The 27,894-nt window shown below is 42.9% G+C and overlaps 1 protein-coding gene across 1 annotated transcript in view; it reads right to left on the reverse strand.

Moving 5' to 3' along the window:
* Positions 1-25,055, reverse strand: part of LOC117452174 (whirlin-like) — a 74,606-nt gene extending 49,551 nt beyond the window's left edge. Inside the window, exon 1 of the mRNA XM_034090652.1 lies at positions 24,321-25,055. Within this exon, the coding sequence (XP_033946543.1) occupies positions 24,321-24,998 (678 nt within the window). The 5' untranslated portion in view covers positions 24,999-25,055. The remainder of the gene's footprint in view (positions 1-24,320) is intronic.
* Positions 25,056-27,894: the final 2,839 nt, after the last annotated feature.

Raw genomic sequence — 27,894 nt, forward strand, 5'->3', positions numbered from 1 at the left:
GGCAGGGACCGTGTTGTTAGCATCTGGTTAGCAAGCTGCACTAACGGACATTAGGAGCTGTTTCCACAACAAGCTGGAGAAGAGTCCTCTCCAGTCAGACTGAGAGACTCAGGTGAGCTAAAGGACTCTCTGAGTGTTTAGATAGTTCACTTAAGTCCAAGTTATCTCAGTGGGTCTCAAACGGTTTGGTCACGAATTATGTAAAAGATTATTTCCGAGGCACACCTTCATATGATCATTATAGTTATAAAAAAAACAAGAGAATAAATGAAAAACAGGTATGAAATACTATATGGCAGTAAAACAAGAATACAGTTTAAAAGGGGAGTGATTTGTAAAATATCCATAAAGAAATAGAAAATCTGTTTACAGTTCAACTTCTGTTTCATATCGCTGTTGAGAAATGTATCCATAGATCTCTTAATGTTGCTCTCAAAGTGCACCAGATTGATGCTTTTAACTTCAATATTTAAAATAAATATTCCCGGGGAAGCATGCCCCCGGACCCCCCTAGAGGAGATGAGGACCCCCCTAGAGGATGTTAGGTCCACCCACTTTAACTCTGCTTACACCTATATGCCGTGAGCTGATTATCGTGCCTTCATTGTAACACGGTATACTGTGTATGTGCGAGTGGGGAGTGTTGCAGTAGAAAATTCCACTGTAGCGCCCGGTACCTTAATGGGAAACCCTACATGTTTGAGCACCCTCTATGAAACGTCAAGCTACTCCACAGCACCCCCAAAAGAAAATATCTGGCACCGCCACTGTGGGCTAAGCCCCGAATGTTTCCAGGTCCAGGAAACGCCCCTGGTTGTGACCATCTTGCCTTTCTTTGATACCATTTGGCCCCACTTATCCAGTCGAAAGAACATTCCGACATAGGTTAGTGCAGTGGTTCTCAACTGGTCAGGCCTCGGGACCCACTTTTTCCTTTGTCAATAAATCGCGACACGAAATTTTAACCACTCAAATCTATTCAACAATAGATTTTCAGCATTCATTATTAATTAAAGTGAAGTACAGTGCATATATCCCTTATATCCCTTCACAGAACTAAATAATGCTTTTCAAAAAGGTTTAATGAGATGATGGAATCAAAGCTCAACTGTATAACATAAAAAGGCCCACATGCTGAAAACCCCACCCTCAAACATCTACGACCCACTCGAAACGGGTCCCACCAGTTGAGAACCACTGGGTTAGTGTGTCTGGTCTTACTATTCCGAATAACTGCTTTGTCAACCAGTGGCTGGTATTTGGCTACCTGGTGCGAGGGAGTGCGGTCGTCTTTCAACCAGAAGGTTGTGGGTTCAATCCCTGCCCATGCAGTCAACATGTCGATGTATCCTTGGGCAAGATACTTAACCCTGAGTTGCTCCCGATGGCATGGCCAACGGTGTGTGAATGTGTGTGAATGTTAGGTCCTAGAGCAGGGGTGCCCAACCAGTCGATCGCGAGATGTGTCTAAAAATAGAACAACAATATTCTGTTTTATCGTTAATGTCCTATAACATAATCTTCCTGTGCCAGAATAATGCACTTGAACGCATCAAAGCTTTGTGATTGGCCGGCGTGACTCCATGTGTCGGGGCGTGGCTTGTGGGCAGTGGGCATATTTCGCTGATGTTGTCCACATGCATGTCAACAGGAGTGACAGTCCGCACACACACAAGATCGCAATTATGGCAGAAGCAAAAAAGCCCAAAATATATCATTTTCACTCCGAGTGGGAGGATGATTATTTTTGTATCTATTCCAATTCAAAGTCCATCTGTCTCATCTGCAATGCGAGCGTGGCTTTATCGAAGAAGGGTAATTTAGGAGCAGCATTTCAAAACAGTGCACAAACGCTACGAGACGGAATTCTATGGGCATAGATATGTCTCATAATTATTTGTGTGAACATACAAATAATTCGTGTGTAAATATGTGATATGTAAATCTAAAACACCATCCACAAATGCATTTAAAAAAAATGCAAACTCACAAAGAAATGTGCAAGTGTAAAACGGATCTGCTAATACGCTAAATATTTTCACAAATAAAAAAAAGATCTGTGAATATCTCTTTAACATTTACAACTTTCGATCAGGCATTTGTGCATCCATTTTGTATTTGTCGACCAAAAATGCGCTCGCGGATCTCAAATCTCTGTTCGTGGATCGTCTTTTTACACACACGGAATTTTGAGACATATTTTCCGCCGGTCTCGGCTAAAATCTACTCGTGTCACTCGGTTATTTTCGGAAACCACGTGATTGCCCGCTGATGACGACATTTCCGCATGATTTCAAAGTAAGAGCATGATGGTTTGTTTAATGCTCTGTTTTTATATTATAATGAACAGCGGAACGTTAGATGCATTTTTTATCACCATCATCATCATCATCATCATCATCATCATCATCATCATCATGTTATAGTGACACAGTTAGTTTGTGTTAGTTTGGTTCAATACAGCATATATCGAGCACTTTCGTTGATGTTGAAGTACAGGCTATAGCCTACGCCACTTTCGGGTCCCGGGGGAGCAGCTGGCAGCGAAGCAGCCCAGATAAAACTCTTTCTTCATTGTTTATTGTGTATTCAGTCAAGCGGGTCGAAGTTACAAAGCACTTCACATCTTATTAAGCGACCTAATTTTACTTTACCAGTGCAGTAATAAAGTAATCTGTAGAAAAGCACCGTATTTAGGTTAGCCTTCATAGGCTACATTAAATGTTATAATATTCATCGTGTCCTTTCTACTGTATATGCATATATTCCTGTCTATTGCTTTCATTTGTATTTAATGTTATTGTGTTTATACTTGTTTCCACACATTTCATAATTTGGGATGAATGAAATATCTATCTATATATGATATCCATATATCTGTCCATCTGTCTATCTACCTATCTACCTATCTGTATGTATGTCTGTCTGCCTGCCTGTCTGCCTACCAGGGACGTGCACAGGTACGGGCTAATGTTGCCAGGGCAACGGCCCGTTTGGCCTTTTTGGCTGACCTGCCCCTCTGGAGTAGGGTTGGGTATCGTTTGAATTTCCACGATTCCGATTCCGATTCCGATTCCGATTCTACTTTTCGATTCCGGTTCTTAACGGTTCTCGATTCCGATTCTTTGAGGGGCAGGGTTAAAAAATGATACATGCTTCTTCCAACAAAAAAATTACATTTATTCGAGAAACTTTTACACAGGTTAGTTTAAAGTAATATTCACATTAATCAGTCTGTTTATATTCACTGCTATGTAACTTTAACCTGAGAACCCCTGAAGCTACAACAGTTCAACTTTTAAAAACAGTTCTTGTTGAGAAAAACAAGCATATCTGCCTTCTCAGGCATACCGGGAAGAAATGTTTGAACATTTTGAAGTAAAATGCTTCAATCTGGTGCACACACAGAATTACTAGAGACTAGATCTAGGGGGTACAACTCCAAACACCCATATGAAAAAGATCGGTTTACATTTGAATAATTAAATAACAAATAGCCTACATGTAATGCATTTTATTTTTGTTGTTCATTCATATCTTATTTTACTATTTTATTTATGCATATTTTTTTTATCTCTCCAGTTTAAAACGATATGTCTGGTTTACTGTCCTATAGTATACATTGGAATGATTTCAAACCTGTTTTATCCCAATAATTATAAAAGAGTGCCTTGGAAATATGTGTTTACATAAATTGTGATCAAAACGTTTGAGACCCACTGAGATAACTTAGACTAAAGTGAACCATCTAAACACTGAGAGTCCTTTACCTCACTGAGCTGAAGTTATCAGCCTCTCAGTCTGACTGGAGAGGACTCTCCCTCCACATCATTGTAGAAACATCTTCTTCTTCCGTAAGAGCAGCTAGCACCAGATGCTAATAACAACAGCGCCGGTTCCAGTGCACCCTCGTGAGCTGCGGTTGCCAGATAAGCCAACATCCCCCAATTTCATCACTTGCAGCACCCATCGTACAGGGCAAATGAAAAGTGTAACCGGGATGAAAAGGGTGTTACAATTACTTAATTATGAATGTTGTTACATCAAGGCCGAAAATTAGGATGAGCACCAACGGTCAAAACATTTATTTTTTCTCCCAGAGCTGTCAGCGCAGCGCCTCCACAGATCTGGCGCCCTAGGCGAACATTTATAATGCCAGTGCGACAGGCCGGCCCTGGTCTCAGGTTACGCTGTAGGAAATGTAGATACAACGCTACATTTCCCGCCCCGCTGCAGTCATGCAGTAGGCTACGGAGAGCGGCGAGAAACATTTCCTCAGGAATCGAAAAGCGGAACCGAAATTCACATTTCTAAATGATACCGTTGGAATCGAAATGTTGGAACCGGTTCCGAACCGGAACCGGTTCTCGGTACCCAACCCTACTCTGGAGAGAGCAAGAGTTTATTTTTATTTGTTCTGTTGTGGCCGAATCAACATGATAAGCCCACAATTAGAAGCGTCTCGCTGCGGGAAACACACGTTCAGCGCTGTCATCTGCCGGTGCGTTAAGACCACCTCAGTGTCGGATTTTCGAAACTTGATTTTGAGTTGTCTCATGGCAGTTAGGGTATAAGGGACAAACCAGGGGACTTTACTTCCTCTTGATACCATTGGTTATTTACAAAAAAACACCTAAATATAGCCTACTTGTTGTGATTGTGTGTCTTTTCATCTGTAAACTCCTTCAACGGGGCCGCTCGCTCTCTTTTCTTGATCGCCCTCTCATGGGTGAATACTTCAATGTCCCGCTTCATTGTAGGATTTCTGCCATGTCTCTCCCACTTTAGGTTGACCATCTCTGTTATTAAGTTACGGAATACTAAATAAATAAGTAATTAGATACCTTACCGTTACTGGCTGCGCTCATAATGATAAGAATAATGCGTATTGAACTGGTTTAATTAATTAGTGAGTTTATTTAAGGTAGCCTAATTAGTTAGAAGCAGGGGTTAAATTGGGATTTGATATGTGGGGGGGGGGGGGGGGGGGCTCTGTGTGGAGGTGCGAGAGGGGGGGGGGGGGGGGCGGAGGTCGAGGATCTCATTATTTGACCTTAAGGGATATAGGCCTACACTGTGGCCCCTAAAGCAACTGCTCCATTATCTGTATCAAATGCAGACATTGATGCCACCAAATGTCACAATAAAAATAGAAAGTACTACAAATAAACTGGAATTCATTTACATCTTAAATTATGAATATATATACACAAAAAAAGGTTTACAAATATCCAACCTTCAAATTGCTTTTTTAAATCAACACTGCTCTGCACACTTGCTAAAGAACATTTGTGTGGAAATCTCAATTCATTTGTAGGGCTGCATGAGTATAGCCAAAAGGAGTAAATCTCACTGTAAACTATTTAATCATCACCAAATTCTGTGTTATTATGACCGATCATAACTCAGCTTTATGCAGACATACATTTAGCATGGTGTACAGGGCCGGTTCTTGGCATAGGCGACATAGGCGGTCGCCTAGGGCGACATTTTGACTGTTTGCGCTCATCCTAATGTTCGGCCTTGATGTAACAACATTCATAATTAAGTCAAGGTAACACCCTTTTCACCCCGGTTACACTTTTCATTTGCCCCGTACGATGGACGCTGTAAGTGATGAAAGTGGGGGGTGTTGGCTTATCTGGCGTCCGCAGCTCACAGCCAAAGTGGGTGTGGGATCGAGCGAGAGAGATAAATGCAATTTATGTAAACAGATATTTCCAAGGCACTCTTTTATAATTATTGGGGTAAACAGGTTTGAAATCATTTCAATGTATACTATAGGACAGTAACCAAAAATATCGTTTGAAACTTGAGAGATACGCATAAATGTTAACTAGGTAAAATAAAATATGAATGAACAACAAAAATAAAACAAGTTGCATTTATTTGCTATTGGCTATGGTAGGTTATTGGTTATGTTCACATATTTGGTTATTAAAATGTAAACCAATCTTTTTCATATGGGTGTTTTACGGCCCGTCCACACAGCAGCGTGCGTTGAAAGCTTCACCATTCACTTTGAATGGGGTAACGTCACTTTGCTGGCGTGGCTCGCTGCAAAAGTTGAGCAATGTTCAAGTTTTGAAGCCACGGCAGAAGCGTCAATCGAATCATATGACAGTACAAGCTCTAGCCAATCAAACCGCTGCTTGTATGTCAGGAGCGGGAGATTCATGTGATTGGTTGTTGGTTGAGTTTCAGACACGCCCGCCGGGAAGCTTCAACGCACGCCGCTGTGTGGACGGCCATTAGAGTTGTACCCCCTAGATCAGGTCTCTAGTAATGTGTGCTCTAAGTGCACCAGATTGAAGCATTTTACTTTAAATGTTCAAACATTTCTTCCCGGGGGGGCATACCCCGGACCCCCCTAGAGGATGTGATGTCCTCACCCCAATTAAAACATGTTCATATAATACTGAATACATTTGAAGCCTTTTTGATATAACCAACATGTCAATACGTTTCTGTTTTTGTAGTGCATTGGTCTTTTGTAGAGATTTTTCATTTATTTTTTATATATTCTATTGTGTATTCCTTGGATACTTTTATTTGTTCTACTGAACGATTTTCTGGCAGGGGGGGCGCCAGCTAAAATATCGCCTAAGGCAGCAAATTGGTTAGACCCGGCCCTGATGGTGTAGGAAACGGGCTCCGTGTTACAAGACGGGTCGGGGGTTTGGCGGTACCACTGCAGTGCACACACACACACACACACACACAGACACACACACACACACACACACACACACACACACACACACACACCGCTGCAGACTCTCTGCACGAAGGAGCCACGGTGCTGCAGCTCCTGATCGGAGCAGAGACACACGTTCACTAAGCGGAAAAACTATATCCTGTCACAGAGATCTGCTATTTTAAATTTTAAAGTCAACACTTATCGACCCTAAATAAAGTCTATATTAAGAACGACAGATGTTTTGACATTATGGCTTAAACAAATGACAAATGAGCGAGGGCGATGACGTCAGAGCATCGTCCTATGTGCCGGGGCTGAGCCCCGGACTGCCCCGGCCCAATTCAACCCCTGGTTAGAGGCCCTATTTTATCAGTATGTCTGGACTGCACAGACAGGTCAAACTACATTAGAACAGAATTGTCCCCATTTTGTCTTTAATAGTTACTAACATTAGATATTTTAATGAGATATGGACCGCAAAACAAAAAATGTCCCTGATATTCATTTTTGAAATGAATTACACCGAATGCAAGTAGTCGCCTTAGCTTATTTTGTTATGAGATGTGAATTACTGTTCAATTTAGTTGATGTAATAATCATTTGGTTTCTTTTACATTAAAAAAAGGTCTTATGTTTTTGTTCGGGGGGAGGCCCTTTTTCCAGTTTAGAGCAATAGCCCCTCCGCCTGCCTGCCTGCCTGCCTGCCTGCCTGCCTGCCTGCCTGCCTGCCTGCCTGCCTGCCTGCCTGCCTGCCTGCCTGCCTGCCTGCCCTACTAGTTGTTTTGTTTGGAAAGGTTTTGTCATTCTATTGCTCTTTACCGGCACCTGCAGAGCACAGGACTTTACATTGTACTTACAATTTTACATTGTAACTTTGACTCGCTTGACTGAATACACAACAAACAATGAACAAAGAGTTTTATCTGGGCTGCTTCGCTGCCAGCTGCTCCCCCGGCACCCGAAAGTGGCGTATAGCCTGTACCTGAAAGTGCTCGATATATGCTGTATTGAACCAATAAACTAACACAAACTAACTGTATCACTATAACATGATGATGATGATGATGATGATGATGATGATGATGATGATGATGATGATGATGATGATGATGATGATGATGATGATGGTGATGGTGATGGTGATAAAGAATGCATCTAACGTTCCGCTGTTCATTATAATATAAAAACAGAGCATTAAACAAACCATCATGCTTTTACTTTGAAATCATGCGGAAATGTTGTCATCAGCGGGCAATCACGTGGTTTCCGAAAATAACCGAGTGACACGAGTAGATTTTAGAAGAGACCGGCGGGAAAATATGTCTCAAAATTCCATGTGTGTAAAAAGACGATCCACGAGCAGAGATTTGAGATCCGCAAGCGCATTTTTGGTCGACAAATACAAAACAGATTCACAAATGCCTGATCGAAAGTTGTAAATGTTAAAGAGATATTCACAGATCTTTCTTTTATTTATGAAAATATTTAGCGTATTTGCAGATCCGTTTTACACTTGCACATTTTTTTGTGAGTTTGCAAATCTTTTAAATGCATTTGTGAATAGTATTTTACATTTACAAATCACATATTTACACACAAATTATTTTTATGTTCACACAAATAATTATGAGACATATCTATGCCCATAGAATTCCCTCTTAATTCTGCCCTACGCTCCCAAAAGGGGAGGGGCCTGAAAGGACAGCTAAATGCACAGCAGTCCATTTTCACCAGGCCCAACAACAAGAGCAAGGCTGCTACCATAGCATCTTATTGTGTTAGTCACGTTGCGAAACACATGAAGTCACATGAAGTCTTTCAAAGACGGTGAAGTTGTGAAAGAAGCATTCCTGGAGGCTGCCGACGCGCTTTTGGGGGAACAGTAAAAATAACTGTAGCATTTCAACAGGTTTTTCATATAATACAACTCAAGTTAGATACCGTTATTAATCAGCTGTACGTTTTAGTTTGTTTGAACTTATTCATTATAATTATTGTACAAAATGGTATAAGAATGCAAACTTAAATTGATTATAGTCTATTATCAATTCAGGTTAAGAAACTAGTGTTGCTTGTATCCTATTTTAAAGGCATTTCTTTTTATACTCTTTATACTCTAATAAAATGCAACAACAAAGGGTTTGATTATATTAATTTTGTCTCTTTTATTGCACTTTGGCAGCAGATTCCTGTGTAGCTTCAGATCTGAGTTGTCTTATTAGTAAGCCTCATTTATACTTTTGGAGCAACACTATTTTTATATAATGGCAAAGAAAGGGTTCAGTGTCTTTTCTTTTTTTTCTGTGTCATATGTGGCAGCACTGTTCAATGTTTCTTGAAAACATTACCCACTGTAGTATGTGACATGTGAATAAACTCCAACTCTGTATCAACAACACTGTTGTGTAATTTCAGTTACATACTTGTATGTGTGTAGATTAGAAAGAGGTAAGATAAAGGATCTGCAATATTTTATGAAGTATTAATCGTACATAGGGCAGTTGTATACAAGTAGAAGTGTGTATTTTCCTGGTAGTAGGCTGTCAGTAATGGCTACGCCTCTCTATTTGGACTGGTAGATCTCGGCAGACTGGCAACTTTAAAAGTAGCTCTCGGTTCAAAAAAGGTTGGGCACCCCTGTCCTAGAGTAAGGGACACTGCTCTGAATGAAAGGGTGTGAATGGGTGAATGACATGTAGTATGTAAAGCACTTTGAGGGGTCTTAAAGACTGGATAAAGCGTTATATAAGTACAGTCCATTTACCATTTGTCAATTCCTTTCATGGGCCTACTCATCAAGCGGCAACGATGCCTGACAGGCGGCAACGATGCCTGACAGCTTCCATGTTGTGCAGAGGCAGGTTACTATCAAAGCACTTATATACTAACAAAGGACTTATCTAAAGCCAGTTGAGTAGCACTTGAAATGTTTTGGCATCCCTACAAATAATCCACCAGTGGCAGCGCCAGGGTATGGCTGGGGTAGGCTACACCCATACCAAGAAATGGCTTAGCCCCACCATGAAAAATGATGTTAAAGTAAGCAAAATAAAGTCTGCCAGCTCGCGCCGAGAATTGCACAGACAGCAGTTAGTAAGATTGATTTCAGTAGCCACTTGTCTGGAAATACCGAAGACCAGAAACGGTTTTGAAAACTTTTGTCACGTAGTGATCGTCTTCGCAATAGAACATCTTTGATAATGTCTTCTGGCCAATCAGAATCACGATAACGGCGTGGTGTTGTTGCAGGAAGTCCCGACGGAGAATACTTTTGCTGTAGTACAGGGGTGCACATAACTGGTACGCAGGTTATGTGCGTAATCTGAAATGCGTACCGTCACTTGTGTCACAAAGCGCATTTGCGTACCGACGTACTTGTAAAGCTTTTCCAGAAGGCGGTTAGATCACCGGACGACAGAGTCGGTCTCCGTGTGCACAGACAGGGCTGCTGTTAACGTTGGTCTGTACAACGGAATTGTGCCAAAACTACGCCAACCGGCTGCGGAGGGAGACTCCCCCCCTTCACTGGAGTACTGCGCTAAAACAGCTGATCACAACGTTTACGCTCCCCCCCCGTCGACTTTCCTGAAGTACTCCCCCGTTGATAGAAATCAACACGTAATGAATTAAGACCACACGGTTTGATGATTGATAGGTGTGTGACGATAATTGCGTGACGATAATCGCGTGACGATAATCGCATTTTTATTTTTTAGGATGTGCGATATTAAGTAGGCAAATTAACTCAAACACGTCATGTTACAATTATTTTGCTGCTTGCTACAAAAGGAAAACTTCCACGGCTCTCATGTCAGGGGTACTTGAGTGAGTGACATGCAGGCTTTGCATGCACAGCAAACCACCAATCACAATCATTCTTGATCAGATCACAGCAGGATAACCGAGCTAGCTCAGCTTGTTGCTCTGATAACTTAAGATCCAGAAGTCTGTGACTAAAATCCTTCATCCGGTTAAATATTGTTAAAAAAATACCAATTGTATAGCATTAAAGTTCAAGAAAGGATGGTTTGCGGACAAAATAACTGTCTTTTCTTCAATTCCTGTATTTTTTCATATCGCAATATATATCGCAGGGGAAGAAAAATATCGCAATGTCAGTTTTTTACCGTGATCTACCGTGGCTCAAGGGCCTTCACCAGAGCCATCACCACCAAGGACCAGCAGACCAGCATCACTACAGCTGCCTCCACCTCCATCTGTGGCTGCCACCAGGTCAAGATACAAACGGCACAAAGGCTCCACCACAGCCATCACCTTCAACCCAGCCAGCGTGGAGGTCTCGTATAAAGTACCTCCCCCCTTCACAGCAGCCCATGCACCATCACCCCCACCTACACAGCAGCCATACCCACTGTCTTGGAAGACAGACAAAGACCTTGACACTGTCTTTACATTTATAATGAATAGTTGGTTGAAAGTCCTGATGTTCAATATTGTAAATAGAGAGATTTTCCAGTTTTTCATATTTATAATAAATTGTATTTGTACTAGGGCTGTTAACGCAAAACAAAATTAACGCCACTAATTATTTTAACGCGATTAACGAATGCGTATTTTTTTTCCTTGGCCGCCCCGTAGTTTCAGAGCGCATCGAGTTTAAAATACCATCTGCAAGCTGATGCTGACAGCCCCGCTCCTCCTGTCCGCTTGCGGCAGACCACACTTCCACGCTCACCGGCAGGCCCCGACTGGCTATTGGGAGGACCGGGAGGGTGTGTGTATGTGTGGCGCGAGTGAGCGAGAGAGAGACCTTACGTGTATTGTTGTTGTTAGCATCTGGTGCTAGCTAGCAGCGCTAACGGATATAAGGAGCTGTTTAAATTAAAACAGAGGAGCGACATTTCGCCGACAACTGCGCCGAGTACTTGACTTTATGCAGGAAGCCAGACAGTGGGACATTGTACGAAAAGTCAGCACACTCAGCACGGATAGTGCGCGTAACATGATTGCAGCGTCCAGGCAGCTCCCGTTCGAGCATATGCCTTGAGTTGCACATAGCTCCAACGATCCAACACACACACACACACACACACACACACACACACACACACACACACACACACACACACACACACACACACACACACACACACACACACACACACACACACCATTTGTATTCTATTATTGAATGAGAGAGGTTCCAGGTTGCATTGAGGCGAATATTTGTAATGTTCAGAGGTTGTTGTGTTTAATATTCATGAGAATATTTGTCATTGTTCAAATGATAATAAAGCATATTTGTCCACTCATATGTTGATAAGAGTATTAAAAACTTGAAAAATATTCCTCTAAGGTACATTTAGAACAGATAAAAAACGTGCGATTAATTTGCGATTAATCGCGATAAACTATGGACAATCATGCGATTAATCGCGATTAAATATTTTAATCGACTGACAGCCCTAATTTGTACACATCACATGAACCTTGGTATGCAATACGAAGTCATTATTCAGTCCTAATGTATCTCAGTCCCTGCTGTGGTGAAAGTCGAGTGATAAACACCTATTTTACTCAAAATTCGAATTTCATTTGTTTCATTTTAGACATGAATTTCACATTAATATATAGTGTAATTAAAATATTTCACTACTTTTGTGATCCTGAGACTTTGGTAGCCAAATCTAAAACACCAATAAAATTGGTTGACATGGGTAGATTTGTGTTTTCACAAGAGTTTTGAAGATTTTCCAAAAATCTGATTTTGATATGTAACACATGGGGTGCCATGTTATAAGAAGTACATTTAAAAGGTGATTTAAGGAAACATCTAAAAATCGAGAAAATACCCTTCGCCTTCAGAGGGTTAGGGGCCGTCTACATAACTGCAACGCTGAAAATATATACCCATAGAAAATTAAATAACTAATTTGTTTAAGATGTAGTGCTACCAAAATCTCTTAACACATCAATGGTTATGTTGTTGTTACAGTATAACACAGTATAACTATTTTGAATAAATATCCGTTTAAATATTTTCAGGATTTTTTATTTCAAACTATTTTAAATTATTAAAAAATAGTGCTGCCCCGGCCTGAGCTCCGGCCGTAGTTTGGACAACCCTGATGTAATATGAGCAGCAATGTAGCCTACTATTGATGTGTGAAAGGTAGGGGTGTAACGGTTCACAAACATTTCAGTTCTGTACGTACCTCAGTTTTTAGGTCACGGTTCGGTACGTTTTCAGTCCAGAAAAAATGATCACAAAACATAGAATATTTGTTTTGGGTTTTTAATTATTATTAAACTGTGAATATTCACTCAAATAAATACAAAATATAATAAAATAAACATTCAGGTGCAGCATTTCGATGAACTGAAATAATCTGTATTTGAACTGTACTGTACTAGTACCTAAGCAGCCAGTTTGACATTAGAACTTGCTTGTCATTGTATTTTCATGTTTTTTTAAAGAAAAATGTACTTGTCCACATTGCTTGCCGAAAGGGCAGATCTGCTGGCACTAGCAATGTCTCCTGCTGTGGAGAACACCCTCTCTAGAGACAGAGGTAGCAGATACAGCCAGGTAGCGCTTTGCTAACATGGCAACATAAGGAGATTTGGCGTTTGTAATAGCTTTGGCTCGGTCTGAAGTTTTTGTGAGTGGTGGAGGCTTAAATGCTAGCGGGAGTTGGGTTTGCACTTCAGTCTTTTTTCTTTTGGTACCGGTGATATTCACGTTTGGGTGATGCCTTTTCAAATGAGTGCAAGTTTGATGTATTGCCAGCCGCGTAACCAATGTTGGTTGAACAATGCCGACAAACAGCTTTGGTTGGGTCCACCTGTCTTTGTCCGTCATCCTTGTATGTAACTGCAAAAGCAAAACCAAAATGTTCCCAAACCGAAGACTTCAATGATGCTGGAGGATTTTCGAGCTCAACTTTATTTGCGTTTGCCATTCCGACAGTTCCTCAAATTACTGACTACATTTGACATTTTGACTACATCCCTGTGACCAGCTGTCATAGTATGCCTCTCGTCCAATGAAATGACTTGGTCGCTCTATGACGCGTTGAACCCAATGTGAGCAAATGACACTGAATGCTGCGACGCAGCACCTGAGATTTCTTCCAAAAAGTAAAAAATTGTTCACGTTCTCAATTTGTTACGTTTAACGTTATATTCGTCCGGTACATTTTGGTACAGACATGTACCGAACCGAAAGTCCCGTACCGAATAATTTCGGTACGGATACCGTTACACCCCTAGGGAAAGCTGTTTGGTTGCACTACATTGTAAAATGTCAAAGTAATTTAAAGGTCCCATGGCATGGCCATGTCTACTGATCATGATTCCATTTTTGAGGTCTATTAGAATAGATTTATACTGTGCAATGTTCCAAAATCACATTGGTTTCTCAAACAGCATCTCTGTATAGTATGGGTATTCACTCTCTGTCCTAAACGCCTTGTTGGAGCTCCTGCCCCCCCCCCCCCTCCCTATGAGCCCACTGTGCTCTGATTGGTCAGCTCGCCCACTCTGTTCTGATGAGTCCACCACCGTTACAGCTGAACATCAGTGTTTATGTGTTACAATGGCGTTTGTTAACAACCAGAAAATGACTTCAGTAATGACAAATAGATGAGAATGCTGCGTGGTGTCTGGGTGCCGTGTGGGCGGGACGTTGCGCGGCTTGCTGCTGCGAGGAGCGGACAGTGTGAGCTGGGTTCATTTCCTGCTTGCTGCGTGGGGTCTGCGAGACATCGAGGATGGACGCGGGAAGGGGGGGGGCTCTGAGGGGGCTGCAGCACCCCACTGCGAGGCTCCACTAGCACCCCACCCCACCCCGTTGGTCTAGCTTCAGACATGCCCGCCGCCGTGTGTAGGGGCCGTCACAGTTTCGCCGCTGAGAGTGTGTGTGTGTGTGTGTGTGTGTGTGTGTGTGTGTGTGTGTGTGTGTGTGTGTGTGTGTGTGTGTGTGTGTGTGTGTGTGTGTGTGTGTGTGTGTGTGTGTGTGTGTGTGTGTGTGTGTGTGTGTGTGTGTGTGTGTGTGTGTGTGTGTGTGTGTGTGTGTGTGTGTGTGTGTGTATGGGCACGTCACCATACCCAGGAAGAAAAAAATGGAAAAAGACAAATGTCCAACGAGGCGTTCTGGGGCAGCACAGACAGGTCTTCTCTGTGTTAAGCCCCTGTCACACTGTCCCGAAATGTACACCCGATGGACACACGAATATGGAATTGTGAATTTCGCACGAAGATGGCCCCGAACCACACACAAAGGCAACATTTACATTACATTTAAGACATACAACTGCAATGAAAGTACCAACAACAATTATGTTAAAGTACTATGATACTGTACTGATATATTCAGACTTTGTTCTTTACTTTATCCGTCTTTATATGTAGAAAATATTACGTTTTCTCCGTAATGTTGTTTCCATAACAACAACTACTTCCTGTCAACTGTCCTTCAAAATAATATATTATATCCTTTTTAGTTTCACAGAACACAAATTGGGTTATTTACATAATATGTTTACATGATTTTGTTGTGCAATAAAACAACCCGATGGAAACACGATAAAGGTAATGTTCAAATTCGGCTCTGATCGTAGCAACATCGGGCCATTCGTGAGGGCATCTTAAGCCTTCGTATGACTGCCGGTGGAGTTTCTCAGGCTCCGGCAGCAACTTCGTGAGCGGTGGGAAAATCTTTGGCATGCCAAAAAATTGCCAAAGGACCTTGCGAAGGTTCATTTTCGTGTTGAATTCGTGTGTCAATTTTGCCCTTCGTAAGGCCATCGTGAGGGCATGTTGTTATCATCGGTGCCATCGGGCATTCGCCCCCCGATCAGAGTGAGGGCGAATGCCCGATGGCACTGATGATAACACGAAGATGACACGATTCGACAAGATACCCTCACGAGTGCCTTACGAAGTTGCCGCTCACGAAGTTGCTGCCGGAGCTTGAGAAACTCCACCGACGGTCATACGATGGCTTAAGATGCCCTCACGAATGGCGCGATGTTGTTACGATCAGAGCCGAATTTGAACATTTCCTTTATCGTGTGTCCATCGGGTGTCAATTTTGGGACAGTGTGACAGGGGCTTTAGAGTTTTACTCGCTACAGGGTGTACTTTGAGGGTTTGTGATTCTGCAGACCGTTTACATGCAGAAAAACCTTCATAACACAAGGGGACGGGTGATAACCGGAAAATCATGACATGGGACCTTTAAAAAAGCCTGAAAAATACTGACCTTGGCCAGGAAAAACAGGCACTCACTTGTTTAATTATGTTGCGGTCTAGATTTCTTTAATTTTTTTCTTTTTTGCGTGTGTTTATAAATTACCTCGAGGGCCACACCAAATGGTCTCGCGAGCCGTATACGGCCCGGGGGCCGGAGGTTCCCCACCCCTGATTTAAGGCAATGTCAGAGGCCAAAATAGATTTATTTAGCCATGTTTCTGATAAAACAATGACGTCAGCGTCAGTCGAGCTTGCCCAGATACGGACAAAATCTAGTTTACCTAACAGACTGCGCACATTCAAGTGGTTGAAACCCAACCCAGACCTAGCTTTAAAATCAGCAGGAGTAGCGATCTGACTACTACTACTAGGCGGACCAGGGTTAGGTTGTACATTTCCTGATAGTAATAACAACAACAAAACCAGGCATCTTTTCCTCTTAAGCGACACACATACATTGTCATCTACTTCAGAATCACCGGAAAAGTCTGTGAGAGTGTGATTAGAGCTTAAGAAGCAGTCCTGAAGAACCATCATCGCAGGAAAACAAAAAAGACAAACATATTTTGTCGAGCAGATTGACTGTGACGAGGCAACCGGTAATTGTTTGTGTAACACATCCGAACCTTTGCAGGGGATGCCCACTGCGGGTGGCAGAACAGACCTGAATCCAGTAGACTCCTCAGAATGACTAGAGATCTTCTCATAGTCCAAAATAGTTAACAGGCACAGCAGGATCCCGATATGGGCCATTTTCCCAGACCAGCACACAGAATCCGCGACGTTCCCGGAGCAAAATCAGCGCAGCAGCAAAGGACAGACGAAAGCAGCAGCGTGGTATCCCCGGGGTGAAAGCAGGCCTCTGCAACAGCAGAACCAGGACAGGTGGAAAGCAGGCCCAGATCGCAGATCGCAGGCAGCAAACAGGTGGAGCCGCTCCGTCTCTTCGCGACGAGCAGGCCTCCGTAGATCGCAGATCGCAGGCAGCAACAGGTGGAGCCGCTCCGTCTCTTCGCGACGTCTCCGGAGGAAAACACCTCAGTACAGCCGTACTCGACAGGTGGGAGTTGGCCTCCGCAGACAACTAAAACTACTACTTGTATAAGCAGGGATGGCTAAATGTTTGTGAGCAGGAGAGCTAGATGCTAACAGATGCTAACAGGCAGTGGGAGCCTGTAAAAATTGTGACTGTTCTCTCTGACACGCATTGAACAGTGATTACCCAGATGACATCCAGCAGCTCCAGTATTGTGAGCTGGAGCCCTTGAATGGTATGATAAGGGCGGCACCATAGGGCGGCACTGATGGCGTCTGGTCTGTTGCTAAGGACCCAAGATCCGCGTTTCTCTAACAGGGCTTCAACAGAGGGGTATGAGCAGTATGAGGCATGGCTACAATGGGTGATGTGTTTGGTATTTTGAAAAAAATACTTCACAGACATGTTTTGTATATGTATTGCCCTACAATATATGTTTCAAATATAGCATGATAGGTCCACTTTAAGTAATTTCATATTTTTTGGTGAGATATAGGATAATTTCACCATATTTTGACCTTCATTCAAAACATGGTCAACCAGCAAAAAGGGAAATGCAACTTAAAATGTGACACCAACTACACAATGCTTTTTGTACAACGTCAAAAGCCAAAACATTTGGAAACAACTAGTCTTCAACAATATTTTGTAATTGAAAAGCTTGTTATAAAATACATTGTTTCAAATATTTATCTTAAAAGTAACTAGGAACTAAAGCTGCCAAATGTATGTAGAAAAATGTACAATATTTCCGTCTAAGGCAGGGGTGTCAAACTCAATTTCATTGCGGGCAACATTAGCATTATGGTTGCACTCAAAGGGCCAGCTTTAACGTTAAGACTATATAAATATACATGTATAAATATATATTATTTATAAAATAATGTATTATATTACATTATTGGCTCTGCATTGGATTATTATCAGTTCTGGTAATAAATTCATAAATATCTACATCTGAAAGCAGAAGTCTAGGGCAAATCATTGGAAGCAAATATTCAACAATTACACAAATTGTATCGTATATTATATTCTTTGCAACTCTTGCGGGCCATATAAAATGAGGTCCATGAGTTTGACACCCCTGGTCTAAGGAGTAGTAGAGTTGGAGCATTTCATTAAATCCCCAAGAACATCTTTGGTACGCATCTACAGAGCATCAGAGACATCAGGGAGAAGAGGTGCCTGTGAGAGCCCCCCCCCCCCCCCAGCTGCTTTGGTCAGGCTGTGACATTTCTCAACTCATTCTCCACACTCCACAACTAACTTTCCACCAAGTCAAACTGTGACATTCTGCCTGTCTTTCCAGGCACAGTCCCACCTTCCTAAGAGTTTTGATTGTATTTCCTTCACATCCACCAGATGTCCTCAGACATTTTCAACAGACTTCCTCTTCACATCTTTGCCTTATGCCTATACTTCTCTTACCATGACTCACCACAAATAGCAATCCACCTCCTTTGTTCCCCTGTCAGAAAGATTCACTCAGTGTCCTGCCTACATGATGAACTGGCAGAGGAACTTAATTGTTTCTTTGCTCGTTTTGAGGTCAATGCAGTAGAGACGGACACAACAACCTCACCAGCATCCAACAGTCACACCCTCACTGTGCAGGAGCATGATGTGAGGCGTGTGCTCAGAGCGGTGAACCCGAGGAAAGCTGCAGGTCCTGATGGCGTGACGGGGAGGGTGTTGAAGGAGTGTGCACAAAGATCTTCAACCTGTCACTCTCCAAATCCATCATCCCTTCATGCCTGACATCTGCCACAATCATCCCTCTGCCGAAGAAAAACATCACCTCCAGCCTCAACGACTACCGTCCGGTAGCACTCACACCGCTCATCATGAAGTGTTTCGAGAGGCTGGTCCTGCAGCACATCAAAACCATTCTCCCACCCACCTTCGACCCAAATCAGTTTGCGTATATAGCAAATAGGTCTACAGAGGATGCCATCGCCACTGTCCTTCACAGTGCACTGTCCCACCTTGAACACCAGGGGAGCTATGTGAGGATGCTCTTTGTTGATTACAGTTCTGCCTTTAATACAGTCATCCCGGGCAGATTGGTTTCCAAGCTATCTGACCTAGGATTTTCCCCAAACCTCTGCCAATGGATTAAGGACTTCCTAACTAACCGCCCCCAGACAGTGAGAATAGGCCCTCACCTCTCCTCCACCCTCACACTCAGCACCGGTTCACCACAAGGCTGTGTGCTGAGCCCCATGCTCTACTCCCTGTACACCTATGACTGTGCCCCCACTCACCCCACCAACACCATCGTCAAGTTCGCGGACGACACAACCGTGGTTGGACTGATCACAAGAGGAGATGAGTCAGCCTACAGGGATGACATCCAGAGACTGGCAGTGTGGTGTTTAGATAATAACCTTGTTCTGAACTCCATAAAAACAAAATAACTCATTATAGACTTCAGGAAAAACAGCACAACACCAGATCCACTGTCCGTCAACGGCAACTGTGTGGAAAGGGTTCCTGCCTTCAGGTTCCTCGGCACACACATTGCTAAAGATCTATCCTGGTCTATCAACACCACAACATCTGTGAAAAAGGCCCAGCAGCGACTCCACTTTCTGAGGATCCTCAGGACAAACAACCTGGAGGAGAAGCTTCTGGTGTCTTTCTACCGCTGCTCCATAGAGAGTGTGCTGGCATATTGCCTAACCACGTGGTGTGCCAGCTGCTCAGAAAATGACAGGAAAGCCCTTCAGAGGGTCATCAACACAGGCCAGAAGGTCATCGGCTGCTCACTGCCTTCTCTGGAGGAACTCTTCAGCCAACGTTGCCTCAACAGAGCAGGCAAAATAATTGCAGACTCTTCACACCCTGGACACTTCCTGTTTGCTCTTCTGCCCTCCGGTAGATGCTACAGGTCAATTCAATCAAGGACAAACCGACTGAAAAACAGAGCCATACGAGAACTGAACACCGTCAAACGCTGAACTGAACAGTTACAACTTCCAACTGTACTACTTTTTAATAGTTGTATTAACTTATTAACTGATCGTCATCAGAGATGCAAAATATCATCCCTGTGTTTTTTATATTGTAAACTGTATTTAAATTATGTGCGGGCATGTTGGTATGGATGTGTGAGCATATGTTTATGTGTGTATATTTTGTATTCGTTTTATGTGGAAATGCACTGCGAGGATTGCTTTTTTAAATTTCGTTGTACCTGGTGCGATGACAATAAAATAATTATATTCTATTCTATGATGGCTGCCTGCTGGACCTCTTTCCATCTGTGACCTCTACCTTCATTAAATCACTGAAATACTCCCTGCATGAGGGTCCAATCCCTGTTCCAGTATCCCGGCACTGTGACGGCCCGTCCACACAGCGGTGTGCGTTGTCGCTTGCCGGCAGGCATGTCTGAAGCTAGACCAACAACCAATCACCTGAATCTCCCGCCCCAGACACACAAGCAGTGGTTTGATTGGCTAGAGCTTGTACTGGCATATGATTCGATTGGCTGACGCTTCCGTCGAAGCTTCAAAAGTTGAACATTGCTCAACCTTTGCAGCGAGCAAAGCTACGCTTCGCTCCCACAATGCAGTTCGGCGAAGCGTGACGTCGCCCCATTCAAAGTGAATGGGCTGAAGCGTTGAAGCTTTAACGCACGCCGCTGTGTGGACGGGCCATAACACCAGCAGACACTACACTTGACAGATGTAAACCGAGGCTGGGATTGTGGTTTCAAGCTGTGTGTATTTGGCATCTGGCTTACTGAGACCACAGCATCTAAACATACAGCCGCCTTCACATTAACACAAAGTATAAATGTTCTCTCAAACATAAAACTCTCCACTTAACTCTCCATTTAATTGAAACAATTATACTGGGTTACTTTTAAGAAAGTCAGACACCCTGTGTTTCCCATAAGTAACTCTCCACAACACTGTTCTGACATAATTGTAAAAGTATTTATTATCACAAAATCTAATGAGGTCCTCTGTGTCTGCAGCTGACTTTCTTAGCTGGCGAAAAGCTTTTTCTGAAAGAGCCATTTTTTATTTATCTTATTCAGAAGAGTGTCTTGTTGTTTTTTCACTTCAAATGAAGGATGTTCATTATGCCAGGGCTAATTATATTTATGTTATAGTTTTTTTGTTTTTCATGTTCACAGTATCCTATTTTAAAAATGTACTGTAAACGCGTTTGACAGGTTTGACAGAACAGGATGTAATTGAGACATGGAGTTGATAAGTTCCTTTTAGATATTGATTGTTTAAACAAATATGTGTTACAGTTAAAGTGGTACCAAACGTGCAAACCTCACTGTGATGACAAACCTCCAGAGAGCCACTCTGAAAATGCACTAGACTAGCCTATTCACCAAGAAAACGTTTTAGCACACAAGATGAAAGCTGTTCTCACTGAGTTTCAGAGCTGATGGTATGATCGGGCTTTGAATAGTTGGGCTAGCTGTTTTCCCCCTTATGCCTGCCTGCCTGCCTGTCTGCCTGCCTGCCTGCCTGTCTGTCTGTCTGTTTGTCTGCCTGTCTGCCTGCCTGCCTGCCTGCCTGCCTGCCTGCCTGCCTGCCTGTCTGTCTGTCTGTCTGTCTGCCTGCCTGCCTGCCTGCCTGCCTGCCTGCCTGCCTGCCTGCCTGCCTGCCTGCCTGCCTGCCTGCCTGCCTGCCTAAAAACCTGACAGACTTTAACTGCTGACAAACAAAACAGAAACTGTGTGTATATACCCAGGACTGCCTGTTAGTGCGATGGTGTGAACAAAAGCTGTAATTAGCCTCCAGAAAAAGTGGAAATTGTTGTAAAGAGAGTCTATTAGAGTCTGACTCAATGAGAAGCGTGCAACGTCATAAAGTAATTTCAGCAGGCAGTCAAAATACCTGCGGAAAATAAAAAATGTCTTGGACAATTATGAGGGGTATTTTTAAACATGGTGACAACAACAGGCGAATTTTGCTGCCTTCAGACCTTTTCATTGTCTATTTGAAGTATTTTCCTCCCACATGCTTTCACTCCCTTATGTCATCTGCATCAAGTAGAAGAACCAGAGAAATATTATCAATGTGACGACTGACGAGGCTTTCTGATATGTGTATTCTTCTAAATTACTTTTTTACTTTGAGTTAGCTCCAAAAAACCTCATATAAATGGGCAGGGCATTGCATTGATTCTGACTGCCGCTACAATGAGCAGGGAGTCAACAGTTACACATTTGCTAAAACTAGGGCCAATACATGTCCATCGAAAAGAGCCTGGGAACCAGGTCTGGGAACAGAACCTGGTTGATCAAAAATCGGACCATATCTTAGACCTAGGCCAATTTTAATTTTACAATGAGGAAATGGTCATAACTCCATCTGCTAATGAACATTTGATTCCATGCTCGTTCACAGAGCATGCAGTCAAGTAGAAGAATGAAAACAAAGTATTAGACTGGAGGCCAGCAGACAGGCCCGGTTCCATAACAAAATGACTAAGGGTGCATCTGAGATTAGAGAGGGTGCAGTGGTAAAGTGCTATTTTTATAAATGGGAGTGGACATAACACCCTTTAGGGGGGTCCTCACCTCCTCTAGGGGGGTCCTCACCTCCTCTAGGGGGGTCCGGGGGCATGCTCCCCGGGGAAGATTTTTTTTTTTTTCTTTTTTAAATATTGATATTCTGTACACACTGTGAAGACCACTGAGAGAAATGTAACATTTGTGATATTGGGCTATATAAATAAACATTGATTGATTGATTGAAATATTGAAGTTAAAAGCATCAATCTGGTGCACTTTGAGAGCAAAATGAAGAGATCTATGGGTACATCTCAACACCCATATGAAACAGAACTGTAAGCAGGTTTACTATTTCTTTATGGATATTTTACAAATCACTCCCCTTTCAAGACCGAAATGTCTACAGGCATTACGATGCACAGATGGCATCTTTTTTAGAGGAATATTCCAGCCAATCTCTGTTGTGGAACCATTAGCTGCAAAATGAGCGCCTTACCCCACTGTACAGGCGAGTTGGGTACTTTTTTAAATGGCAGGCTCTGTTTTCCCGAGGTCCTCTGGCACTTAAGGGCCGCTGAGGGGTGGCGGTGTTTTGGGGCAACGAAGAGAGCTACCGTGGGTAACGTAATGTTCCCCATGTTCTGAACTGTTATTACCTGACAATGTTATTTAACCATGACAATGTTATTTAACCACAATTACAATTTATTTTATTTCAACTATATTCTTATTATTATTATTACTACTATTATTATTATCATTATTGTTATTATATATGTAATATTTTTCACTTTTAATTAAAAAAAAAAAATGTTAACTTTTATTTATTTATTTTTCACTTTTAATTTTTCAAATGAGGGTGCATAACAACTCAACTGAGGGTGCAATGCACCCTTATGCACCCCCGTAGAACCGGGCCTGCCGGCAGAGGAGGCTGTTTCTAGGGCAGCAAGGCCCAGTGCTTAATGCACGCTCTCTCTGCCTGAGGCATACAGTGTTTACATCTGGATCACCACACAGTCTGCACCATTTCACCAACATGCTCTGTAACTAGAAGGAATTCAGAGACCTCCACCAATGATGCTGCTTTATGCCCCCTTCATTCTGCCAAATGCTGTGTGAACATAATCAGAGGTGGAAGAAGTACTCAGGTCTTGTACTTGAGCAAAAGTACCAGAGTGTAGAAATACTCTGTAACAAGTAAAAGTCCTGTATTCAATATGTTACTCAAGTAAAAGTAGAAAAGTATTGTCATCAAAATATACTTAAAGCAAAAGTAAAAGTAGTCATTGTGAAGATTGGTACATTTGAGAATAGTATATATATATTATGTTTTATAATGATTGATCATTCAAATGTTCTCAAAGCTGGTGAAGGTGCAGCTAGTTTGAATGACTTTGTATACTGCAGGGTAGCTTGTGAATTTACTAAAGTCTAACTAAAGGTAATAAATACATGTAGTGCAGTAAAAGTACACCATTTACCTCTGAACTGTAGTGGAGTAGGAGTAGGAAGTAGCATAACATGGAAATACTCATGTAAAGTACAAGTATCTCAAAATGTTACTTATAGTAGGCCTATACTTGAGTATGCCTACTTAGGGTCTTTACACCACTGAACATTGGTCAGAGATGTAAACATCAAGCTGAGCTGTTCTGTTTTGTTCTTGAGTGGGCAAGTAATTCTTCCAATTACACTGACAAAACTTGAATGCAGCACAAATGCTTTATCTTGCAATGTTGACCAAAGTTGACCATTATCCGGATGTCTCGCGTGATTTGGGTCTGCTCCTAAATATAAGCTATCTGGTCCCCCCTTCCACCAAGCTTCATTGTTAGATTCACAATAATTGTTGACACGTCCAAACACAGCCCCCCTACCTGCACCGCCTCTACGTGAGACACGCGGTCGAACATCAGGTCGTTCACGGTCACTATCTGGTCCCCGATCCTGAGTCCTTCTCTATCGGCCGACGAGCCCGGCTCCACCAGGGACACGTAGATGCCCACGCCGTGTTCCGATCCCCCGCGGATACTGAAGCCCAGACCCTCGTGGCTCCTGGTGCGCGTCAGCAGGACTTTGCGCACCTCTCCAAAGGGACCCTCGCAGAGCGGTGCGGCCAGGGAAGCCAACAGCTCGTCCGAACAGCCGGAGGGGGGGGGCTGCTCCTGGATGGAGCTGACATATTTCTGCAGAGTTGAGTCGCCCTCCGCGCTGCCGTTGCTGGATGAAAGCTCTGTCTTCAGATAGAGTCCCTCGGACGTGTACTGGTCGAACAGCAGCTGGTCAGACCTCGGGATGACCAGGCGCAGCATGGGCAGCAGCTGGCGTTTGCTGCTCGTGTTGAGAATCACTTTGAGAGTTTGGACCAGGTCGAAGACGTTGCGCTTGGCGTGGTACACATTGAGGCAGTGGATGAACTGCTCTCTCTCCGGGCCGCTAAGCAGCAGGTTCAGGGCGGTGTGGAGCCTCCGGACGTTCGCGGAGAGCGCCCGGCCGCCTGAGCCGGCGGAGGAGAGCGGTGTGTTGAGCGAAACGCTCTCCAGATCAGAGCTCATCCTACAGCATGGCGGGGAATCAGTTCATCATACAGACGGGAGGGCGGGTCGATCATCTGTCAACGCGCTGTTCAAGTCGATCCTCTAGTTGTGAAGTAAAACGTGGAACAGCTCGGCGCGCACCCAGAAACTTCAACAGGTGACCGGGGATCTACGCGCGTAACAGCGCTGATGTGCTCCGCACGGGGTGTTTCAGACCGAAACAAACCATTTTCTCTGTCGAAGCTGGCATTGGTCAAGCACTGTAAACCGCATGCATGTTCTTTCTCTCTGTTGTCTTCCTATTCCATGTACAACACAAGCTTCTGCGATTCAAATAGTGTCCGGTGTATCTGTGAAATCCGGCAGAATAAAAATCCTTGAAAGGCTCTCTTTATGCTTGAAAATCATAAAACAGCACATGAGCTTCTCCATGTCCATTGTGTCCACAGAACAAACTATAAATCCATCCGCTCGCTCTGACGGAGCCTCTCTGCAGGAGGGAGCTCAACGGGATGCTCTCAGACCCTTCGCGTTTAGGAAATGACGCAGGTGTGTGTGTGTGTGTGTGTGTGTGTGTGTGTGTGTGTGTGTGTGTGTGTGTGTGGTGTGTGTGTGTGTGTGTGTGTGTGTGTGTGTGTGTGCGTGCGTGTGTGTGTGTGTGTGTGTGTGTGCGTGCGCGTGCGTGCGTGCGTGTGTGTATGGGTTTGTTGCTTAGAAACTGACTACATTATTCACCCTTATTTAAATGACTATTTTTGCCAAAGCATCAGCTGATGTCATGCATAGTAGAGCTTAAGTGTTTCAACTTTAAATACATCACCAGTGAATGTCAGAATTCACAAATTGCATGATAAAATGCCTTGTACCAAAGTTGGTGAATCTGTGCTGATTTAAAAGCACGTGGATGCACTGCTCAGGGTCCATCTTCAGAATGTGTTGGTTGGGTATTTGTATGCAGATGAGCGTAGGTGTATGCCTGTCAGCCTTTAAGCTGATCAAGCTGCATTAGCCGATGCCTCCTTGAGGCTCCTTGTCATAACTACATAAGCCTATTTTTAAAAACAACTATTTATAGGCGTTGTCTTCCTCCTCATAACAGTTAAAATCTCCTTCTGTCTCGCCCAAACTCATGACAGTCCCCAGAAACATTATAACCAGGGGCTGCCCCTCCCCCACACTCAGTAGGTGTTTGTTTCCAGCTATTAAACAAAAAAGATTGCATACATGACCAGTTTTTCAGCACATGGACATGATCCCCTTGAGTCTAAAGTGACCCGGCTGCCATTTTCTGTTATTTGCTGGATAACTGTGGAGAATGTTTTGATATATGTTTTATGGTGAACAAATGCTAAGTAGGAAATATGTACTTTTGGGGAAAATTCACATTTTAACATTCCACACAATTGCTTTAACCATACCTTTAGCATCAATTAACCCCACCCTGTTTAGCAAAGCAGAGTGTTCCGAGTTAAGAATACAGCCTTTCAGATTTCAAAATGCAAGTAAGGGTCAAACACCCCCGTGAATAGGGTGAAAATCTTAAGTAATAGTAAGGTAAACATTTTTTGCGTTTCACGTTGTCTGAAATGTTATATTATGTAAACAAGGCATTCTCTAATTCATTATGTGCTTTTTTATAAACAATTACCTGAACAGACATCTAATCATTTTGTAGTATAGGAAGTCACTGTTTGTAGATAACTAGATCTAGATTTAAAGTAGTAACAGTTGCAGCAGACCAGCAGATTTCTGGGAGTTTGTTCCAGACATTTGGAGCATAATAACTGAACTTCTCCATGTTTAGTTCTGACTCTGGGGACAGAAAGCTGACCAGTCCCTGAAGACCTGAGAGTTTTGGATGGTTCATAATTTAGCAGATCTTTTAGTGAAACCTGTAAAGACACCATTAGTCCAGTCTACTGCAGATTATAGTATGGACAAGTTTTTAAAAAATCCTGCTGTGACATTATTCTTTTAATCCTAGATATAATTTTAAAGTGATAGCAGATTTAGTAACTGTTTTAATGTGACTGTTGAAACAGCTATGTTAAATGTCCCATGTCATGCTTTTCCGGTTATCACCGTCCCCTTGTGTGTTATGAAGGTTTTTCTGCATGTAAACGGTCTGCAGAGTCACAAACCCTCAAAGTGCACCCTGTAGCGAGTAAAACTCGAACACAGAAAATACCTGTCTTTGCTGCCCCAGAACGCCTCGTTGGACATTTTCTTTTTCAATGTTGTAACATTTGAAAGTAAAATGCTTCAATCTGGTGCACTTTGAGCGCCCAATTACTAGAGATCTGATCTAGGGGGTACAACTCTAAAACACCCATATGAAAAAGATCGGTTTGCATTTTAATAATCAAATAAGTATGTGAACATAACCGATAACCTACCATAGCCAATAACAAATCAATGTAACTTATTTTATTTTTGTTGTTCATTTATATCTTATTTTACCTAGTTAACATTTATGCATATTTTTTAATCTCTCCAGTTTGAAACGATATTTTTGGTTTACTGTCCTATAGTATACATTGGAATGATTTCAAACCTGTTTTTATTTATCCTAATAATTCTAAAGGTGTGCCTTGGACATATGTGTTTACATAAATTGTAAAACCCAATTTTTTTTTTTTCATCCTATGATGATTCCCATATTACACAGCTAACCTGCCTCCATCGGCATCTGCTTCCGCAGGCAGCTGGGTGGGCAGAGGGGAGAAGGCCCCTGCCCCCGCTGCCGGGTGACCGAGAGATGCTTGAGTATCTCGATAAAATATTCAAGCTCGGGGTAAAGTAAAGCAGGCTCCGCTTGATGTTTTTCACTATTCGGGTGAAAACATCTTGGCGGAGCGCACGCTCCCGAGGGAATGCGCCATGCTGTGTTCAAGGACCTCAGTAGAGAGTCGGC

This window comes from Pseudochaenichthys georgianus, chromosome 9 (genome assembly GCF_902827115.2).
Source record: "Pseudochaenichthys georgianus chromosome 9, fPseGeo1.2, whole genome shotgun sequence".
In the NCBI taxonomy this organism is placed as follows: domain Eukaryota; kingdom Metazoa; phylum Chordata; class Actinopteri; order Perciformes; family Channichthyidae; genus Pseudochaenichthys; species Pseudochaenichthys georgianus.